Source organism: Mesoplodon mirus (assembly GCF_964341445.2).
Source record: "Mesoplodon mirus genome assembly, chromosome: 10".
Classification (NCBI taxonomy): Eukaryota; Metazoa; Chordata; class Mammalia; order Artiodactyla; family Ziphiidae; genus Mesoplodon; species Mesoplodon mirus.
This window is the reverse complement of record NC_138986.1, coordinates 49,633,988-49,655,659: the sequence shown is the minus strand read 5'-3', so window position 1 is coordinate 49,655,659 and position 21,672 is coordinate 49,633,988. Positions and strand designations below refer to the sequence as shown.

At 37.6% G+C, this 21,672-nt stretch overlaps 1 protein-coding gene across 1 annotated transcript in view; it reads left to right on the top strand.

The window, feature by feature from the left end:
- The window catches only part of FIG4 (FIG4 phosphoinositide 5-phosphatase), a 138,249-nt gene that overhangs the window by 26,774 nt on the left and 89,803 nt on the right, over positions 1–21,672 (top strand). Inside the window, exons 3-8 of the mRNA XM_082633553.1 lie at positions 1,071–1,194; positions 6,929–7,085; positions 10,656–10,706; positions 15,253–15,401; positions 18,588–18,716; positions 20,994–21,094. Of these exons, the coding sequence (XP_082489679.1) occupies positions 1,071–1,194; positions 6,929–7,085; positions 10,656–10,706; positions 15,253–15,401; positions 18,588–18,716; positions 20,994–21,094 (711 nt within the window). The remainder of the gene's footprint in view (positions 1–1,070; positions 1,195–6,928; positions 7,086–10,655; positions 10,707–15,252; positions 15,402–18,587; positions 18,717–20,993; positions 21,095–21,672) is intronic.

The following is a 21,672-nucleotide window of genomic DNA, read 5'->3' as shown; positions in this document are numbered from 1 at the left end:
TATATTATAATAATTTTAGATAAATTGTATTTTGTGACTTCCTGTACTCCTGGGCGTCATGGTTCCTATCCCATCCCCAACACACGCACCATCTGGGAGTTTTTATTAATATAATGTAATGATTCTTGGCTTTCTTTGTGGGTAGGAGTGGTTGATCAGGGATCTCTTTGAGAATCTAAGGAAAGCTATGGGCCTTCTCATAAAAATGCACATATGCACATTTAACCAAAACTTTGCATACAATTTTAAGGGGTTTATAGATTTCTTGAAACTTGTCTGTGGATACGTTAAATCTCTGAATCTCTGTCCAGAAGATAAGGTTTTGATACACCTTTTTAGTACAGCAGCCTGGGATCCAGGAACCACCCTTAACTGCTAACGTTAAAGAATTTGTTGGCTTTAATAAAAAGAAACGAAATTGAGTTATTTGTAGTGAGGTGGATGGACCTAGAGACTGTCATACAGAGTGAAGTCAGTCAGAAAGAGAAAAACAAATACCGTATGCTAACACATATGTATATGGAATCTAAAAAAAAAGAAAAAAATGGTTCTGAAGAACCTAGGGGCGGGACAGGAATAAAGACGCAGAGGTGGAGAATGGACTTGAGAACACGGGGAGGGGGAAGGGTAGGCTGGGATGAAGTGAGAGAGTGGCATGGACATATATACACTACCAAATGTAAAACAGATAGCTAGTGGGAAGCAGCTGCATAGCACAGGGAGATCAGCTCGGTGCTTTGTGACCACCTAGAGAGGTGGGACAGGGAGAATGGGATGGAGACGCAAGACGGAGGAGATATGGGGATATATGTATATGTATAGCTGATTCACTTTGTTATAAAGCAGAAACTAACACACCATTGTAAAGCAATTATACTCCAATAAAGATGTTAAAAAAATAATAGTTTGTTGGCTTTTTTAAATTGTAGCTTAGTCATGCACTATTTTATATACTTCTCTGAAATAACTAATGATGTAAAGTTGTAGGCAACTTGTAATTTTCAGGGGTAAATAAATAATGAACCTAAAAAGCGAGCACAACCTTACAGATTAAATTTGCTTATTTCTAGCATGTATATACTCAGCAAGAAGTGCGTGAACTTCTTGGCCGCTTGGATCTAGGAAATAGGACAAAGATGGGACAGAAAGGATCATCTGGCTTATTTCGAGCTGTTTCAGCTTTTGGTGTTGTAGGTAAGAAACATGCATCCCTCTTACTACCTCTTTTTTTTTTTTTTTCCTACATAGACTCCTTGAAGATAGTTTGCAAGGCTTATATTTATATAGGTTTATAAATATGACCCATCCTCTGTGGCTTTGGTTGTTTAACACTGAATTATCTATCAGCCAAGTATCAAACAGCCCTTATATAGCATCTGCTATGTGCTTAGGACTGTGTTCAGTTTCATGTAGGATAGGAACAAATGTAATGGTGGTTTGGACCTTTAAGGAGTCTGTCTTGTCAAGGAATGAAAAAGTAAAAATTGGCTTGGACTGTAAACATCAGCTGGAAAAACAGATACAGGTAAAACCAGCTTTTAAATTAAGAGGAATTTCTCCCAAGGATGTGCTAGTGTAAAGTGTCATAACCCCTTTCTCTGAATGGTAGTTGCTTTCTTACTCACTGAGGAACTTTGTTCTCTAAAATCACAGACTATGAGAAACTTTGCTCTTTACAATTGTGTCAGTAAGAGAAAACATGTCTCTCTTGCCTGGAAGAGCTAAGTCATTTTGACACAGAGAAGCAGCCTCGATGGACAACTCATGCAGAGTTTCAGATAAGGGGTTTCTGGACACAACAGTCTACATCTCTGCTAACTTTATTGCTTTCAAAGAAATGAGACCACGAGTCCGCTTCACAATCTAGACTTGATGTTTATCTCTTTACATACAGTCTTGCTTTGGTATAAGTCTCTTTGTTTAAATTCTACCTAATCGTGTCCCCAAATCCTATAATAATGCCTTTATTTATTCATGAACAAGTATAGAAATGGCCTTGGCCTTTAAGTAGTCTGTGGTCTGGCTTGTGGGGCATTTGTGAGATTCCCCGCAGTTCTTCTGGTGTGTTGTCCTTAGTGGGTCAGTAAACCTGTCTTTGCTCTACCATGGGTTTGTCCCGGGGAGTCTTAAGATGTTTGGACTAGGATGGGGGACAAAACCCAGTGCATATGAAAACAACTCCAGGATTGGAATTAAGAGCCCAGCTGTGTAGTCAAAGGTAAATGGTATTGGAGATTACATAAGAGGTAGACTTCTTGGACCTGGAATGACAAGGAAAGATTTCCTGAAGATGATGAGACTCAGGCTGGACCCTGGAGGAGAGGCAAGATTTGGATGGATGTGGGGAAGGGAGGAGAGAGCTCCAGTAGGGGCAACAGCAGAGGTGCCGGCATGAAGATGCCCATGGGTCCTGGGATGCTGGCAAGTAGTTGGGTGAGGCCAGGTCACTGGGACCTTGGAAGCCAAGCCAGAGGGCAGTTGTATCTCAGCTTCCCTGTTGGCAGAGCCTTATTTTGAGTCTTTTTTTTTTTTTTTTTAACACTTACAAAATTATCTCTCTGTTTCTTAAACCTACTGGACTTTATGCAATATTGACTGAGTGATTGCTGTCTATAGATGTTAACAAAATTAATATGGTCTGAACTATGCTATATAGTTTCATATTCTCTTATGTTAATTTTTCTGATTAGTACTTTCTATTTGGTGACCCTATATTTGTTGAGACTTTGATTATGCATGTTCTGCCGTATTTGAAGTTCATTTTTCTCGGTGTGCTCTCATAGCCCTTCATGTGTAATCCATTTAGGTGCATTTTGTGCCTTAGGTGGCTGCCAGGGAAAGTTGAGAGTGGTAGGTGTGATTGGTTTCCTCTCCATGGGACTGGCCCCTTCTCTGTACATTCTGCTCAGTCTTGACAAATCCCTTGAGGTTTCATGTTTAATGGGTACCTGTTTGTGGGCATGTGCATGTCGGTGTATGTCATGTGCGTTCATGTGTTTAAATTCCATATATTCTATATGTGTTAAATTCCACTTTAAGTGTTACTTATATGTTAAAGAAAAAAAACTTGTAAGTAAAATGTGTCTCAAATTCAGTAGGCTTAATTAGTTACTTAATAGGTTAAATTCATTCCTTTAAATGCTGATACTTTATTACAGCTTTTTAAAATGGAAATTTCCTAAAGTGTATGTAATATTGAATGCCTCATTAGCCAGGGTTAATTATTCAAAATTGAACCTTCCTTGATGATTAAGTATAACGAATTGAAGATCAGTTATTGAACTATGTTTAAAAATAGCTGCCCTTGGGTGTTCTGGAGTTGTGTTGGGCAGTTTGCCTTTATACTAAGTGGCCTCTAGATGCTGTACTGTGTTGTTGTAATGGTACTTTCATCATTCTTCATTGTTCTGGGCATGTTTGCTTTTAGCAATATTCCTTGCCTCATTTTATTTTATTTTATTTTGAATTTTATTTTATCTATTTTTATGCAGCAGGTTCTTATTAGTTATCTATTTTATACATATTAGTGTACATATGTCAATCCCAATCTCCCAATTCATCCTTGCCTCATTTTAAATCTGTTGATAACTAAGCTTGTAAAACCAAAGCTTTGTTTTAATCAATTGATGACCAAGTTTATAACCAGATACTCATTTTATACACAAGTATTAGTTAATAAACTTTGGGTAAGGGCTGAAGGTGTCTCCATGTTTCCCTTAGGTGGCATTCTTAGGTATTGTGGTAGCAGTTTCTCTCGCAATTTGAGGCCTCTTTGAGACTGTCATTGGATGGTGAAGTCACTAAAAGACTAACCTACCAGTAAAGTGACACAGTAATGTACTAAGTAAGCATTTGTTATTTTCAGGGCAGTGCACTTTATGTATTCTAGTTCAACCATGTAAATAAAGCTTAGAATCTTTAAGAGTAAATAAGGAGTAAATAAAAGGCTATGATTTGTCTAGTGCTGCCTTAGAAATAATGAGGGCTACTGAAATAGCAAAACACAAAATGCTTATCTTTGAAAAATGTATAGTCTGGTTGTCAAAATAATACATGTGTGAAAGGACTAGAGTGGTTGTCTTCTGTGACTGAAATATTTTCTCTCAACTTTTTCAGCATGCCTAATTTGTGAATAGTACTTTGGCTGGGATGTTTTGGACTGTTATCGTGGTTAATTTAATTCACAATCTATAAGAATCTAGAGCAGTGCTTCTCAACTATCTGTAGTAAAGGACCAATTTTTTTTCCAGAAATGTGTCACAGACCAACACAGGATCCTACTGTGCATAGCTTGTCTTCAGCTTGGGCCACGTGTGACTCATCACATAAGTTCAGTAATACCCAAACTAGTTCTGCCTGTTCAAGGCAAGTTCGTTGATCATGAACTCAGATGTTTCTAAACCCTTACTTTCAGTTTGTTTACTTGTCTTTTCGTGGGCTGGTACCGAAAGCTCAGGGACCATTACTGGTCCCCAGACATGGATTGATCCTGTCCTGTAGCTACCTTGCCCATTTCTGACCTGCTCCATTGTTATTTGGCAGCCAGCAGGAGGCTTGGGAGACCACTGGATGGGATCTTGAGCATCCCTCACGTAGTTGTCTTATCTGGTCCTGGGGCACTCGGATGGAGTCGGTGGCTGGTGGCCTGTAGTCCTTACTACTCTCAGCTCTGTGACCGTCCAGCCCCTTTTGATATATGTCCTTTTCCTGCCTGTGTCACCTGTCAGAAGATACTCTTGTAAGCTGCTACTACAATGTGTCATTATAGCAGACTAAGTGATGGACTCAGTTATTCTTTAAAGCAACACCCTTAGAAATAAATTGCAGATCCAAGGTACAGGGAAAACAACAATAAAGTGTGAGCCTCAGACTAGTAAGGGAACAGTAGATTTGGTGTTAGAGAGTCACTTTGGTCCCTTGTGGTTTTTTTTTTTTTTTTTTTTTTTTTTGCGGTATGCGGGCCTCTCACTGTTGTGGCCTCTCCCGTTGCAGAGCACAGGCTCCGGACGCGCAGGCTCAGCGGCCATGGCTCACGGGCCCAGCCGCTCCGCGGCATGTGGGATCTTCCCGGACTGGGGCACGAACCCGTGTCCCCTGCATCGGCAGGCGGGCTTTCAACCACTGCGCCACCAGAGAAGCCCCCTTGTGGTTTTTGATAATTCTCTACCAGAGTGCTGTTCTCCCTGAAGGCTTTTTTTTTTTTTTTTTTTTTTTTTTTTTTTTTTTGGCGGTACGCAGGCCTCTCACTGTTGTGGCCTCTCCCGTTGCAGAGCACAGGCTCCGGATGCACAGGCTCAGCGGCCATGGCTCACGGGCCCAGCCCCTCTGCGGCATGTGGGATCTTCCCAGACCGGGGCACGAACCCGTGTCCCCTGCATCGGCAGGCGGACTCTCAACCACTGCGCCACCAGAGAACCCCTTTTGGGTGTTTTTATGCTGCTCCCAAGACCCTTAACTTTGTAGGTTTTAGCCTTCTAAAAGGATAACTGCTTCCTAACTTGCTTTTAATGAGATTGACATTAGCTTTTTCTCCTATCTTAAATCCTTTAGCTTTAGTCAGGGAATTTTTAGCTAGTCTCCAAGGGGAGGTGGGGAGGAGCATAAACGAACATTTTTTAAAAATGTGCTTTGTGGATCTCTCAAATATAAGTATTTTTCATAGTTTTAATAGAAGTAGCCAGGTTCATAAAATCCCTGAGGTGTCTTTTATATATTTTGGCTCTTTTATGTTAATATGTTCAATTACTAATTTTCTTTTTTGTCAGTTAAGAATAACAAGACACAGACAATGGGTATTTGCCAATTCTAGAGCAACCATTTATAGCACCAAGATCCTAGCTCAGGCTTTATAGAGTGTAACACTCAGAGAGAGAGAGAAAAAGAGAGCGAGTGAGTACACCCACACATGCACATAAGAAAGTTAGTTTTGAAAAATGGTTATGCTGTATATAAGATCCTTGGCTGAGTTTTTCTTTCAGTGCTTTGAATATGTTATCCCACAGCCTTCTGGCCTCTACTGTTTCTGATGGGCAGTCAGCTGTAAGTGACCGTACCTGACTCACCCTGTCAGTGAGTGGGGGTGATGGGATCCAGTATTTGTGCTGGGGTAAAGACTCCACTCTACAAGTAGGACTGGTTAGAAGAAAGGAGCCCCCAGTTTCAGATGTGCTTGCCTGGAATAGAACATCTGCAGCACAGAGCTGGAAGGAATGGGAAATGCTGGTGCCCTGCACCTCCTGAGCAGAAACCAAGGCTCTAGACTGAGAGCTGGGGAGGAAGGAAGCGGTACTGTCTTTTTTGGCGACACCTGCCGGGAGTAGATATTCTGTCCCACTGAATTGGGAGAAGGGTGTAGAAGGGAAACAAATTATGGTTCGTATGTCACAGACTTGCTGTTCTTTCTAAGATCTAGTAGAGTTTCTTGAATAAATGTTTCTCCATTTGCTGTATGCCATTAGAATTTCCAGAAACTTTCAATGTTTTGTTTTGTTTTTATAATTTTTACCAGTTGTGGTTGTTTCACTGGGGAGAGGCTCTGCTGAGCTCCTCACGTAACCGGTTCAGAAGTGTTCCCCTCCCTCTCCCCCCAGCCAACAAGAGAGTTAGTTTTAACTCCCAAAGCAAAAGTTCTGGGAGCCAGAACATTTTTAACCAAGACTGTGTGGTTACTAGTGTGTTGCTGAAAACTTAGTGCTGCTGAACATTAATACATATGGTCTTTCTTTAATCAAGTTGTTTAGAGCAATATTTTTAAGTGAGATAAATATTTCTAGAGAATAATTCTAAGACAACCGAAAATTTGTATGGCTGTAAATCATAGAAATAATAAAGTAGGAAATGTATCAAAAGTCTTTTGCCCTTTAAACATGTATCTAAAAGCATTACTAAGTTTAGGAAATGTATTTATCTTTCTTTTTTTGTTGTGTAGGTTTTGTCAGGTTTTTAGAAGGCTATTATATTGTGTTAATAACCAAAAGGAGGAAGATGGCAGATATTGGAGGTCATGCAATATATAAGATTGAAGATACAAATATGATCTATATACCCAATGATTCTGTACGGATTACTCATCCTGATGAAGCTAGGTATGTACTGGTGGTAACTGCTATTTTTTTTTACCTGGTAGACCAATTAGAAAATAAAACGTAGTCAAAAGATTATAAATGTTATGTTAAAATGTAAAATACTGGCTCAGAATGCTACAGCTTTTGTTCAAGGGCTATTAAAAACCCTCCGTTAAAACAATTGATTTGGGCAAGAATCAACAAGGGCTCCTAAAACCATTAGGTGAGAGGTTATTATTGAGGAACAGATATTCACTCAGTCTCAACATACCATACTCCATAACTATCTTTATTATTTACAAAGAGAAAAAAATGACAAACATACTTACCAAATGATCAAACTTAGCATCACCAATAATGAGACAAAACTGACATTATTTGCCTCTTAACGTGAAGCAATGGGAAGGACACCCACTACCTGTGTAGTTTTCTTACTAAAAATATTTAACTTGAATCTAAGCATGAGGAAATAATCAGATAAATCCATATTGTGGGACTTTCTGTAAGACACTGGCCTGGACCCTTCAAAAATGTCAATGTCGTGCAACACAGGAAGAGCCAGAGAGTTGTTCTAGAGTTTAGAATAGACATGACAAGTGCAACACTTGAATTTCTGTTAGATCCTGGATTAAAACATGCGTGCATGCTCATGTACGCGTGCGCACACACACAGAGCTATAAGGGACTCTACTGGAACAATTTGTATATGGACTATATACTAGGGGATATTGGATCAGTATTAAATTTTGGGTGTATAATGATATTGTGGTTACTCAGGAGATTGTCCTTGTTCATAATAGATATATAATAAAATACTTAAGACTGAGGTTTCATCATGTCTGCTACTTACTGTAAATGGTTTAGAAAAATAAAATGTACATGTGTATTTAAGGAGAGAATGTATGTTTGTATAAATGTATAACGAGAAATGTTCAACAGTGAATTTAGGTGAAGGATATCCTGCTGTTTATTACACTATTTTTTCCCCCAATTTTTCTATGGATTTGAAACCTTTAAAAAGTTTTGGGGGGAAATTACTGGAACCTTGGGCATGTGGGGAAAGGCTATTAATAAATTAATAAAATGATAGAGAAAAGACTAGAATTGGTTTATTTTAATATTATAAAGGTTAAAATGGAACAAAGTTAGGCATGCTTATAAGTTTTTAGGGAAGGTAACAGTTTAGATTTTAATTACACTCAGTACTTTCATAGTGTTGTTCTAGATACATGAACCGGGATTTAAAGGTGGTGTGGCTCTCTTGTTTAAGACCCTCTTAGATAGTGGTTTTCTGGACCTTTGTGACATATATATGTATATGTCTGTGGTATTTGGAAGTGGAGTATTTAAAAAATAAGTTGTTTACACGAGGGTAAGTAGAGTTAACCGGGTAGAGTGGACTTTTGTCTTACACTAACTGAAAAAAATTATGTCTCTTGTAGCTTATAGGCAGGCATAGTATATTGAATAAAAGTGAATCAGAGAGGAATCCAAAAAAAATGATACAAATGGACTTATTTACAAGACAGAAATAGACTCACAGACATAAGAAACAAATTTATGGTTGCCAGAGGGGAAGGGAAACAAATTTATGGTTACCAGAGGGGAAGGGGGGGCGATAAATTATGAATTCGGGATTAACAGATACACACTACTATATATAAAATAGATAAAAAACAAGGACCTACTGTATAGCACAGGGAACTATATTCAATATCTTGTAGTAACCTATAATGGAAAAGAATCTGAAAGAGTATATATGTATATATATGTGTGTGTGTATATATATAACTGAATCACTTTGCTGTACACTTGAAACATTGTAAATCAACAATACTTCAATAAAAAATAAATTAAGGGGCCTCCCTGGTGGCGCAGTGGTTGAGAGTCCGCCTGCCGATGCAGGGGACGCGGGTTCGTGCCCCGGTCCGGGAGGATCCCACATGCCGCGGAGCGGCTGGGCCCGTGAGCCATGGCCGCTGGGCCTGCGCGTCCAGAGCCTGTGCTCCGCAACGGGAGAGGCCACAACAGTGAGAGGCCCGCGTAATGCAAAAAAAAAAAAAAAAAAAAAAAAAAAAAATAAATTAATTTAAAAAAGTGAATCAGATAGGCCAGTGCATATAAATCCAAGGGATGGGGAAAAATTGAAGAGGTTTATATTATTTATAAGCCTCATCTTTATGATTCTTTAGCTGACAATAGTAAAACAAATTACGTTCTTCTATATAGTGATATGACTATCTTTAAAGAGTGAACTTATCTTGTGATTAATATTGTGTAGTAAATGGAATAATCCAGAATAAGATACAATTATATTAATAGCTTGTTATAGGTGGACTTATACTATTACTGGATAGGTAAACTTTTACCATACTTACAAAACTATGTAATTCAATAATGCATTTAAGTAAAAATGTTTGGTATGATATTAGGAAATAAAGTACTGTAAAACATTTCATACAAAATGATAAGTAGAGGTTACCCCTTTAATGTATGGTTGTATCAACATTATAAAGTTTGCTAGAGCAGTTCACCATGTTAAAATATTGTTGGGAAAAATTATGATTATCTTAATATATGTAGAAAATATATTTGAGGGAATTCCCTGGCTGTCCAGTGGTTAGGACTCCACGCTTTCACTGCCGAGGGCACAGGTTCGATCCCTGGTTGGGGAACTAAGATCCTGCAAGTCGCACGGCGTGGCCAAAAAATATGTGTGTGTGTGTGTGTGTGTGTGTGTGTATTTATATATATTTTTTTCATATATATATATATGACAAATTCAATACCCATTTGTTATCAGTGTCTTTAAAAGGTTGAAATGAATATGAAAAAGTGTTAACATTTATTAATCCTGAGTGGTAGATACATGGACATTTTATTCTGCACTTTTTTTTTCAGTTAAAAAAAACTTTTCAGCTTAAAATTATGGTGACCCACAAACATTTGTGCTTGTTTTTGTTCCTCCACTCTCTCCAACCTCTCCATATTGTGAAAACAAGAACAGTATTTACTTCTGTCTGGCCCAAAGTCTAAGCGCCCTATGTATGTAAGGGCATGACTTTCCCTCTCTGGCATAATCAGTGATGAGGAAATGGTCAAACTAAAGTTAAGGGTCTCAAGTGATGATCAGGATACTTAGAAATTGCTCCAGATGAAATCTCTTCTCCAGTTATGGATTGAATTTCTCAGTTTCAATGAGTGTATTTATAAATATAAATGTATATATATATGTATATGTTAAGCTATGAACAAATAATGGTGTTGTGTGAATGCAGTATGCTTTGGGGTTTTTTGATCATTTTTTTCCCCAGTTTTATTGAGGTAAAATTGACATACATCACTGTGTTAGTTTAAGGTGTTCAGCATAATGGTTTGACTTAGATATTGTGAAATGATTACCGCAGTAGGTTTAGTTAGCATCTGTCATCTCATATAGATACAATAAAAAGGAAAAGAAAAAAAAGAAGAAAATTTCTTTCCTTGTTATGAGGACTCAGGATCTACTCTCTTAATTTTCATGTATATCATATAGCAGTGGTAACTATAGTCATCAGGTTGTTAACTATAGTCATCATTTTTTTTTTTTAGGTATCTACGAATATTTCAAAATGTGGACCTGTCCAGCAATTTTTACTTTAGGTATGTTTGAGCTGAATTTTCCTCTTATCAGTCTCTTAAATGTTTATATAATTTTCCATAGGGTAAAAACAGAATCAGTAGTACTTAAGTTATTCTTTTTTTTTAAATAGCCCAAAATTTTCATCTAAAATAGTACAAATACAAGTATTTCCTCCTTTTAAATATCTGATATTTGAAATTTTGAATGGATAAATTTTAATTATTCTCACTATAAAAATCATCTTTATTAGGATTTTAAGGAAATATTCTTATTTTTTAGTTTTGAACTACAAAAATGAAATCTACATTCAATCTATATACAGAGTTGTAACAGTTTCACAGTTTTCAATTTAACAATCTAGCAAAATTAGGTAAAAATAAATTCAAAATAGGAAGAACTGTTGAAATACCAACATACCCGCTATTGGCATTGTAAATTACTAATTTTCCTGGAGAGGAACGTAGCATTAAGTATATAGGAAAATATGCCTGAAGGTAATAAATCAGGAGAGAAAATATTAATCCTTATTTGTAAAGGGACATTAATAGCTTCTCTATTTATCATGGCCCAAACAAGCAAACCAACACAGGGACAACCCAAATATCGATAATTGAAAAATAAGCAAGCAAATTATAGCAGAACATCGTGATAAAATATTATACCACTGATGATGTGACCAATATGCAGGCCAGGTAAATAGAATTTTCCAAGTAGCCTAATAACTTTCTATCAGCTATAATGTTCAAAGTAAAAAGTAGAACATAAATAGCATAGAGCAATAAGGACTTGAGTCATGGGACTAGAAGAGGACCCAGAGTGCTGTAGCTATTGGTATTACATACTTTTGGGGTACTTTGCATTATTTTAAATTTATTTTTAAACTGTTAATATAGTTAACCATTTCTTTATGAAATAAAGAAAAACTTGTCTACTGTGTAGAGTGGATTATGTCTTCATTGATGTGAAACCGAAGACAATTAATTTAGCAATAGTATAGTGAAGGGCTCCTAAAGTAGTTTTTTCTTCCACAGTTGTTTATTGAAAGTATATTTCCATTGTATTTGTTTCCATCATTTGCTTTTCAGCCTTTATTGCTTAATTATATTTATAGTCTCTGCGAGTTATTACTGAAGCTCAGTGGTACCATTAGAAATGGTCTTCTGCTTCACAGTTTTCAACTTCGTCTGCATCCCCATACTGAGTTCTGAACAAGTTATTCCATAAGTAAATATATGAGGTTAAAGTCTTCTGAAAAGGTTATACTGCATTGTTATGATTCAGCTAGAATAAAGCAGGAAGAATTGATTGTTAAAAGTAAAAGCCCAGCTTCTCTCCACCCCCCAGCTTTATTGAGATATTATTGACATATCTAAGTTTCAGTTGTACAGTGTGATGATTGATACATATATAGATACATGTATATATTGCAAAATGATTACCACAATAAGGTTAGTTAACACCTTCATCCAATCACACAGTTGTGATTGTGTGTCTGTGTGTGTGTGCATGTAGTGATAACATTTAAGATTTACTCCCTTAACAAATTTCAAGTATATAATTTAGTATTGTTAATTATAGTTACCATGCTCTGTACATTAGATATCCAGATCTTATTTATCTTATGGCTAAGAGTTTGTACCCTTTGACCAACATTTCTCCATTCCTCCCCCTGCCACTGGCAACTACTGTTCTACTCTCTCGTTCTGTAAGTTCAGCTTTTTAAGATTCCACATGTAAGTGAGAACATAGTCTTTGTCTTTGTCTGTCTAACTTATTTCACTCAGCATAATGCCCTCCAGGTCCATCCATGTTGTTGCAAAAGGCAAGATTTCCTTTTTTATGGCCAAATGATACCCCACTATTTATATACGCCACATTTTTTTTATCCATTCATCTGTTAATGGACTCAGGTTGTTTCCATGTCTTGGCTATTGTCATTAATTCTGCAGTGGGCATAGGGGAGCAGATATCTCTTTGAGATAGTGATCTCGTTTCCTTTGGATATGTACCCAGAAATGGGATTGCTGGATCATATGGTAGTTTATTTTTAATTTTTTAAAATTTTATTTATTTATTGTTTTTGGCTGCATTGGGTCTTCGTTGCTGTGCGCGGCCTTTTCTCTGGTTGCTGCGAGCGGGGGCTACTCTTCGTTGCGGTGCGCGGGCTTCTCATTGTGGTGGCTTCTCTTGTTACAGAGCACGGTCTCTAGCCACGCAAGCTTCAGTAGTTGTGGCATGGGGCTCAGCAGTTGTGGCTCGTGGGCTCTAGAGCACAGGCTCAGTAGTTGTGGCACACGGGCTTAGTTGCTCCATGGCATATGGGATCTTCCTGGACCAGGGCTTGAACCTGTGCCCCCGGCATTGGCAGGCAGATTCCCAACCACTGAGCCACCAGGGAAGCCCTATTTTTAATTTTTTGAGGAACCTCCATTCTGTTTTCCATAGTGGCTGCACCAGTTTACATTCCCACCAGCAGTGCAAAAGGCTCTCTTTTCTCTACATCCTTGCCAACACTTACTGTTTCTTTGTTTGTTTTATAATAGCCATTCTAATAGGTATGAGGTAATATCTCACTGCGGTTTTGATTTGCATTTCTCTACTGTGATGTTGAGCAACTTTTCATGCACTTCTTGGCCATTTGTATGTCTTCTTTGGAAAAACGTCTATTCAATATCCATTCAAGTCTTAAAATTGGATTATTTGTATGTTTGCTGTTAACTTGTATGAGTTCCTTATGTATTTTGGCTATTAACCCCTTAATAGTTAGATGGTTTGCAAATATTTTCTTCCATAAGTTGCCTTTTTATTTTGCTGACTCTTTTTCTGTGTAGAAGCTTTTTAGTTTGTTTATTTTTGCTTTTGTTGCTTGCTCTTTTGGTGTCATATCCAAAAAACATCTTTGTCAATAACAGTGTCAAGGAAATTTTCTCCTATGTTTTCTTTTAATAGTTTTATAGTTTTGGGTCTTACATTTAAGGCTTTAATCCATTTTGAGTTAATTTTTTGTGAGTGGTGTAATACAGGGGTCCATTTTCATTCTTCTGCTGGTGGTTGTCCAGTTTTCCCAGCACCATTTATTGAAGAGACTATCATTTCTCCATTAGTCTTTTTGGCTCCCCTGTCAAATATTAGTTGACTATATAGGAGTGGGTTTATTTCTGGGCTCTCAATTCTATCCCATTAGTCTAGGTGTCTTTTTTATGTCAGTAACACACTGTTTTGAATGCTATAGCTTGGCAGTAAGGTTTGAAATCAGGAAGTTTGATGCCTCCAGCTTTGTCCTTCTTTCTTAAGATTGCTTTGGCTATTAAGAGTCCTTTGTAGTTCCATACAAATTTTAGAATTGTTTTTTTCTATTCCTGTGGAAAATGTCATTGGAATTTTGATAGGGATTGTATTGAATCTATAGATGGCCTTGGGTAGTATGGACACTTAAACAATATTAATTCTTCTGTTCCATGAACACTGGATATCTTTCCATTTATTTGTGTCTTATTTTTTTCATCCATGTCTTATAATTTTTAGTGTACAGATCTCTTACCTCCTTTGTTAAATTTATTCCTAAGTATTTTTTATGCTCTTGTAAATGCGATTGAAAAACCAACTTTTTAATACAGATTTTACCCCTGTGAGATTAGATGCTAGTAAAACTAATGGCTCTATCAAGCAAATGTGGTAAAATTTAATTTCGCAGATGAAATAAATCAATTTCAAACAAATAAATAGTAAACCAATAAATTTGATAATTAATAAATTAATGAAGAAATAATTAAAATATGTGTGTGAGTCTCCAGACAAAATTGTAACCATCTTAAAATATGACTAAAATACTTTCAAATTTGTATAGACCTAAAGAATTCTAGATACTGTCTGAAATTCTGTGCTAAAATATATCTAGGGCTATATATACATATATATATATATATATATATATATACATACATATATATATATATATATATATAGCTAGAGATACTTATAAAAATTGTTAATTTTGTGCAAATTTTGTTTGCACAGACTGTTACAATTTTTTGGATGACTATTATGCTTTTCAAACATATTTTACTGTGATGGCTTCTGTTATTTGCTTATTCTTGTTTTATTACTAAGTCAGTTATGGTACCACCAGTAATAATTAATAGAATTCTTTTCATTCATAGGTAAACTAGAGTACAGACCATGCACTGTTGCAGTGGATATTGTAACATTTTTAATACTCCATTCAGATACATATGAGAGTGTGACCCCTTTGTACAAAGCCCTGAAGTTAGATTAATTTCAGCGTGAAGCAAAAAATGCACATTGCAAATCAATTAATGTAGGTTACTCACATTGTATTGTATATTTCTAGTTATGCAAATGCCTAAGTCATGCAGTGATTTTTAAATTTCCAATTATATTCATGGTTTACTGTGTTTTAATGTGCTTATTTGTACAGCATTGCTTCCAAGGAAACTAACAGGTGATAAGTAATTTAGTTCATAGGTTTTAATTCCTCCTGGGAGCCAAGACTATGAAATATGTTTTGCTTTTCTAATTCTTATTAAGTTTCAGTTCTTTTCTCAGTTACAGCTATGATTTGTCCCACTCACTTCAATATAATCTCACTGTCTTGCGTATGCCCCTGGAGATGTTAAAGTCAGAAACGACCCAGACTCGCCAGGAGAGTTTCGACATCTTTGAAGATGAAGGATTAATTACACAGGGTGGAAGTGGTAGGTGGTTTTCAGCACATCCAGTATGTGTTAATGTGGCATCTATGAAACGGCATCTCATTAAATTCACTCACATTTCCCTCATATTTCTCCTTTCCTCTTTACTCTTTGTCCTTATGTCAGGTTGCTTCAGGTATATGAACTTGACCAATTCATTTTTATAGAGATCATGCATCACCAAATGAATTTCATTTGTGGGCAAGCCAGAAAATTGTATACTGATGTTTTCTAGCAAAATTTGATGCACCTTTTATGGAATACATTCAGTTTAGTCTTTGAATGGAGAATTTTCTTTTTAAATATTGGAGAATACACACCACCGCCATATTTTTCTTCATAGAGACCAATTGTGTAAGGATTGAGTTTTAGAAAACAGTTACCATGGCTTGCCTATTGCATCCTAGACATTTATATGTCATATCTCTAATCCTCATAAAAACTCTGCTCAGTAGGTATAATGCTACTTTGAAAGAAATAAAGGCTAAGTAGGAAACTGAGGCCTAGAGATTAAGAGCACAAGGCCAGGGCTTCCCTGGTGGCGCAGTGGTTGAGAGTCTGCCTGCCGATGCAGGAGACACGGGTTCGTGCCCCGGTCCGGGAGGATCCCACGTGCCGCGGAGCGGTTGGGCCTGTGAGCCATGGCTGCTGAGCCTGTGCGTCCGGAGCCTGTGCTCCGCAACAGGAGAGGCCACAACAGTGAGAGGCCCATATACTGCAAAAAAAAGAGCACAAGGCCAATGTCTAGAGGAACCATTGCAATAGGTCAGAGGCTGTTCTGACTTTGATTGGTCTCAACTTGCCCCTCTGGTCCCTCACAAGCCCTGCTTCTGTCAGGACCATTGTGGGATTACTGCAGGACCTGTGTGTGACTAGTCTAGGATGACCCTGGACATCTGGGACTAACCAGTCACAGAATAGAATTGGTACCTTTATCCCTAGATTTGGGCATTGGTCTAGAAATCTAAAGCCAGAGACATTGCTAGAGTTAATGTTGTAAAGGAATAGCTTCAAACTTAAGACAGTTTAGCTGAATTGGGCTTACTATGGAAACATAAAAAGTCAGTAGTGTCTTTGGGTGCCTTCCTCAGTGCGACTTCTATATAGTGATGGAGATGTGAGTGCAGAGGTAGAATGTAAGTTCCAGAAGGTTTGTCCTTACAGGACACACAGAAAGAGGCTGTACTCTGTTAGCATTTTGCCAAAGGTTCTGGTCTACTCTAAGAAGACTTAGACTGTTACTTAGACTGAATGCCATCTCTATTATTGCCTTGACTCTTGTTAGTTTATTAGATTGAATGTCTTTTGAGCTAAGGCCAAACCCAGTGCACCCTCCCTACCCCAAAACATCTAGATCACGTAAATTTGCCATGGTTCAGACATCTGGATTGTAACCTGTGCCACTAGAGACAGGTGGAGGGTAAAGTAATGTGTGCCTGAATATTTGTCACATCATTTCTTCTAAATATCATACTTAGTAATAGAAAAGCTAAAAGTATTACTAAATTTGCACTGTGTCTCATCTCACATCTGAATTTGAATATCTGTTCTGGGATCTGAATTAAGCCTCTGAAAGCTACTTAATTTTTTACTATCTGTCAAGCAGTTCTACTTGATAGATATGAATAACTGTGTATTGGGTTTTTATAGCTGCTATAAGAAATTACCACAAACTCAGTGACTTAAAACTATACAAATGTATTATCTTACGGAAGTCAGAAGTCCAAAAGAGGTCTCAGTGGACTAAAGTTAGAGTGTCAGCAAAGCTGTGTTCCTTTCTTGAGGCCCTAGGGAAAAATCCATTTTCTTGCCCTTTTCATCTTCAAAGCCAGCAATGGCCGGCCGAGGGTTTTCCCACATTCCATCACTCTGACACTCACACTCCTGTTTCCCCCTTTCACTTATAATGACCTGTGATTACATTGGGCCCACTTGGACAATCCAGAATAGTCTCCCCATCTTAAGGTCATCTGATTAGCAACCTTAATTCCATCTGCAACTTTAATTCCTTCTTGCCATTGTAACATAACATATTCACAGGTTCTGGTGATTAGGACATAGACATCTTTTCTGTAGGGGAGGGATGCATTATTCTCCTACTACACAGGGGGAGACTGATAGGAAAGAGAGGGTGAGGGTAATAGGTATCGGGGTAGGTAGAAAAGGAAAATAATACATTTTTTAAAAATCTCTAATGTGTCACGCAGCATGTTAGTCACTTTGCATATATTTTTTTAATCTGAATAATATCTCTGCGGTGAGTAGTACCATCATTTCAGAGTTTAGAAAATTGAGGTTCTGAGATGTTAAGTAACTTGCCAAAGGTCACAGAGCTGGTAAGTGACAAAGACGGGACTCCAATCCATTATTCATGCTCAGTGTAATGTCATTGAAGGGGTAGAGAAGGCTTAGTTTTTATGAATAAAACCAAAGTGTTTGTCATAGTGTATAAACACTCTTAACATACATGTTTTGAGAAGAAAAAGAGTATTGACTGCCTCTATCCAGAACTGTTAATGATCTTTTAAGCCATTATCTTTTAAATATACTTGTTTCTTATTTTGTACTTTATGTAAGTTTTGTAAAACTCATTGATGTTTAATAAATTTATTTGGATATCCTGAAATCATGCTTGATGGAATTAGTTTTGTTGTATAGAAAAAGCTTGATATAACAACTACCATTTATGGAAGTATCAGTAAGACACCAGACTTGTTCTGAGCACTTTATGTGCATTATCAACTTACCTCATCTTTATAACAATCCCATGATACAGGCGCAAATGAGGAAACAGGGGCACTGGGAGTAAGTGACCCTCTTGGTCACACCCGTCACCCTGCTGATGGGGCAGAGCTCGGATTCGGACCCGGGCACTCAGACACCAGAGCCATGCTCCCAGCTGCTGTCCTTGCTGTCTCTTGGCCTTATTCATGTATTTGTACACGTCTCCTTAAGTTCCCAGCTGTTTTCTTCTCTCTTAGGTTAAAAACTCACAAATCAGAAAATGTGTGTTTTCTTTAACTTTGTACAGAATCAGCACAGTGTTCTGGGCAACGAGATGAGTTGTATCTACTGAAAACAGCAATGATATTAATCAGGCATTTTGAAATTAAAAACAAAAGTTTAAGAACTTAAAAACAAATGTCAACCAATTTCCTTATCTTTCTGATACCAACTCTTATTTTTCAGGTGTATTTGGGATCTGTAGTGAGCCTTATATGAAGTACGTGTGGAACGGCGAACTTCTGGATATCATTAAAAATACTGTCCATCGTGACTGGCTGCTGTATATTATTCATGGGTTCTGTGGGCAGTCAAGTATCCTTTTTTAAAAAAATTAAGATACATATTATTAAACTTACACTGTACCAATTTGTAGAAAGCTATGTATGAATTATAAGATTACAATTATCTATGCATCCAACAGAACCTGTGCATTCCACGTAGTTGAAATACAAACAGGAATGCAGATCTACTGTGTATACAGACAAATAACAAGGAAGAAAACACTACGTGCATAGGAAGTGATACAGGTAGTAAGTATCATTCTTACCGGAGAGAAGGAGCAGAATCCCTGACAGGTGGGGAGGATGGGGCAGGCTCCCAGGGAAAGTTGAACTTGGCCTGGCCTCAGTCAAAAAGCAGGCCTTGGCAGTGAGATTGTGGATTGAGAAAGCACCGCGAATGTGGAGATGGAAACGTTCATGGGAGTGTACTTGTGGTTTGTATATATCGATAAAACCCCTGGAAGGTACAGGGTAGTGGGAAGGAGATCGTTTAGGGGGAGTCAGACTGCCAGTCACCAGATTGCTTTGGTAGTCGGACCAAGGACTTTGGGTTTGGTGCTAGAGCTTTTGAAAGTTTTTTTTCAAGAGGGTAACATACAAATTAGTACTTAGGAAGCTTGAGTGGATAGCTATTTTCAAGGTGGATTAAGTAAAATGAGACTAGAACAAGGGACACTTGTTAGGAAAAGATTGCCGTGGTTCAGGCATAATGTAATGAAGGTCTGGATTAGGGCATAATAGATTAAATAGACATAGGTTGAGCCTTGGGTTAAGCTGATGAGTTCAATTTTATAAATACCTTTTGTCCTTGTATTTAATTTCTCTATGATGAAACCTCTCAAGAATGTGCTATCATGTTATGAGGTTTAGGAAGGCAGTGTCTTCTTTCTAGAAGTGGTGTTTAGGTTTTTCCTGTCCCCTTTTGAGATCATGTAGGGCATTTGTGCACCCAGCCTGCTTTCTAGTTGACATTCTTCCTTGTGTACTAGGTTTTTAAAAAACTTAGAGTGAAAACTTTAAAGGAGTGGTTGTTTTGAAACCATTAAGTGGGTGAATGTGATGAACCAATATTATGCTTTCTTGCATCAGAACTTTTGGGAGGAGTGGAGTCAGGGGGTAGAGCTGGAGAGATTAGCCTTGATGAGGACCTGTGCTGCCTTCTTTGTGGCAAATGAGGGCAAGGAGAGGCTAGATGTAGATGCAGAGGACTTCTGGAATGAAGATGAGTGAGATTTGTGTGCTACACTTGAAATGGCTCATTACTTTGTAATCATTTTCAACCAGTGGGTGGTATTATCTGCTTGATCATTCACTGAATAATGAGATTTGGCTCTGAATTACTCTTTCTGCTTCCAAAAGTAAAATCAACCTGTAAAAGCACACAGTTTTCACCACCAAGGACAATAAAAAGAATGTGCTGCAGTTTCTAAGGACAGTTTCTAAAAGGTAATTCTAAACTGTTTTGTATTTCTCAAGAGCTAACTCAGGGCCTGGCATATATTAAGTACAATAAATGTTTTTTTTTAAAGTAGTGAATAGCAGCATAGATTATAATTGTAAAGCTCGTTAGTTGAAATGTTGACTCCAGTCTCCCAGTTATCAAGCATTTAATGAATTCTGGAAGTCTATAATGAGATCAAAGTCATTGCTGTTTACTGAACGTTTGCTATAGGCCAGGCAGTAGTAACCATCACACACATTACCTAACCTAGTCTTCCTAACCACCTAATAAAATTGGTTACTTTTTTTAGTACTTACACCATTTTACAGAAGATGAAATGGAGGCTCAGAAAGTTAAATAAGATGACATAATTAATAAACTTTATTTTGATTAAACAATTCCCAGTGTTCAGTTTTGCAGTTAGGTGACAAATTTGGGTACTCTCACTGTATTATACTAACTCCATTCCCTCAGAGTTACCTATTGCTTCATAATTCAAACACCCTGTTAAGTGACATTTGCTCACTTCGACAGGTATATGGTCTCTGAAGACTAAGGAAGGATTAGTTGTACCTGTTTACATCCATACTTGGCTATAAGGAGGGACCACAGGTGTTCCCTTGGCCGATAACCCTACATCTGGTTATCATTTCCTCTGAAGTTCATGGAAACCACTCCTTAGTGAGGTTCGTTTTTGCCTTAATACCTGCATAATTGGAAAGAACAGTTAGACCCAATGTTGTTCCATTCTTGGGTGGAGCCTTTTGGTGTTCTTTAACCTACTGGATAAAGTATATTGGGTATAATGATTCTCTTGGTTTGGTGTGACAGTCATGAATGGTAAACAGCTTTAACTTGATTTCCAAGAGCTGTTGATCTATGGACGACCTGTGTATGTCACTTTAATAGCTAGAAGATCCAGTAAGTTTGCTGGGACCCGTTTTCTCAAGAGAGGTGCAAACTGTGAGGTAAGATGGGAAAACAACAACACTGCTGGCAATTTAACTTTTTACATCAGCTTTGCTGGCGGGTGAAGGAAAGTGGAATTTTAGAAAGTGGAATTTCTTAGTTTGGGACATTCTCAAGAGAATAATGAGTTCTCTAGAGTATCGGAAACTTGTGAGAAATATGACTAATGTACAGATATTTTGAAAAATCAACTGCCGTAGAGTTATGCAATACCTTAGGGGGTTATGAAATGTCTAATGTTTTGGAGGATGAGTCATTTCTGTAATATATGAAAAAATGTAGTACCTATTTAGTGGAGAGACTAAAATAGCAAAGCACCTCCACCCAAGGAATAAATGGAAGGGAGCACTCATTGGGAATGCATCCTTGATCAAAAGACTGAGCAGAGCAAGGCATGGGAGACCCTTTACCCCCTTCCCTCTGCTTTAGTTTGGCTCAAGACAGACTCCTTCTCTACTCATCCCTAGAAAATAACAACAAATTTATCTGTCCTGCCTTCAGTCACGTAATGTCCTTTGAGTGTTCCATCTCTCTTTGCAATAGACAACTTGAATCTTAGGCAGATGTGTGATTGAGT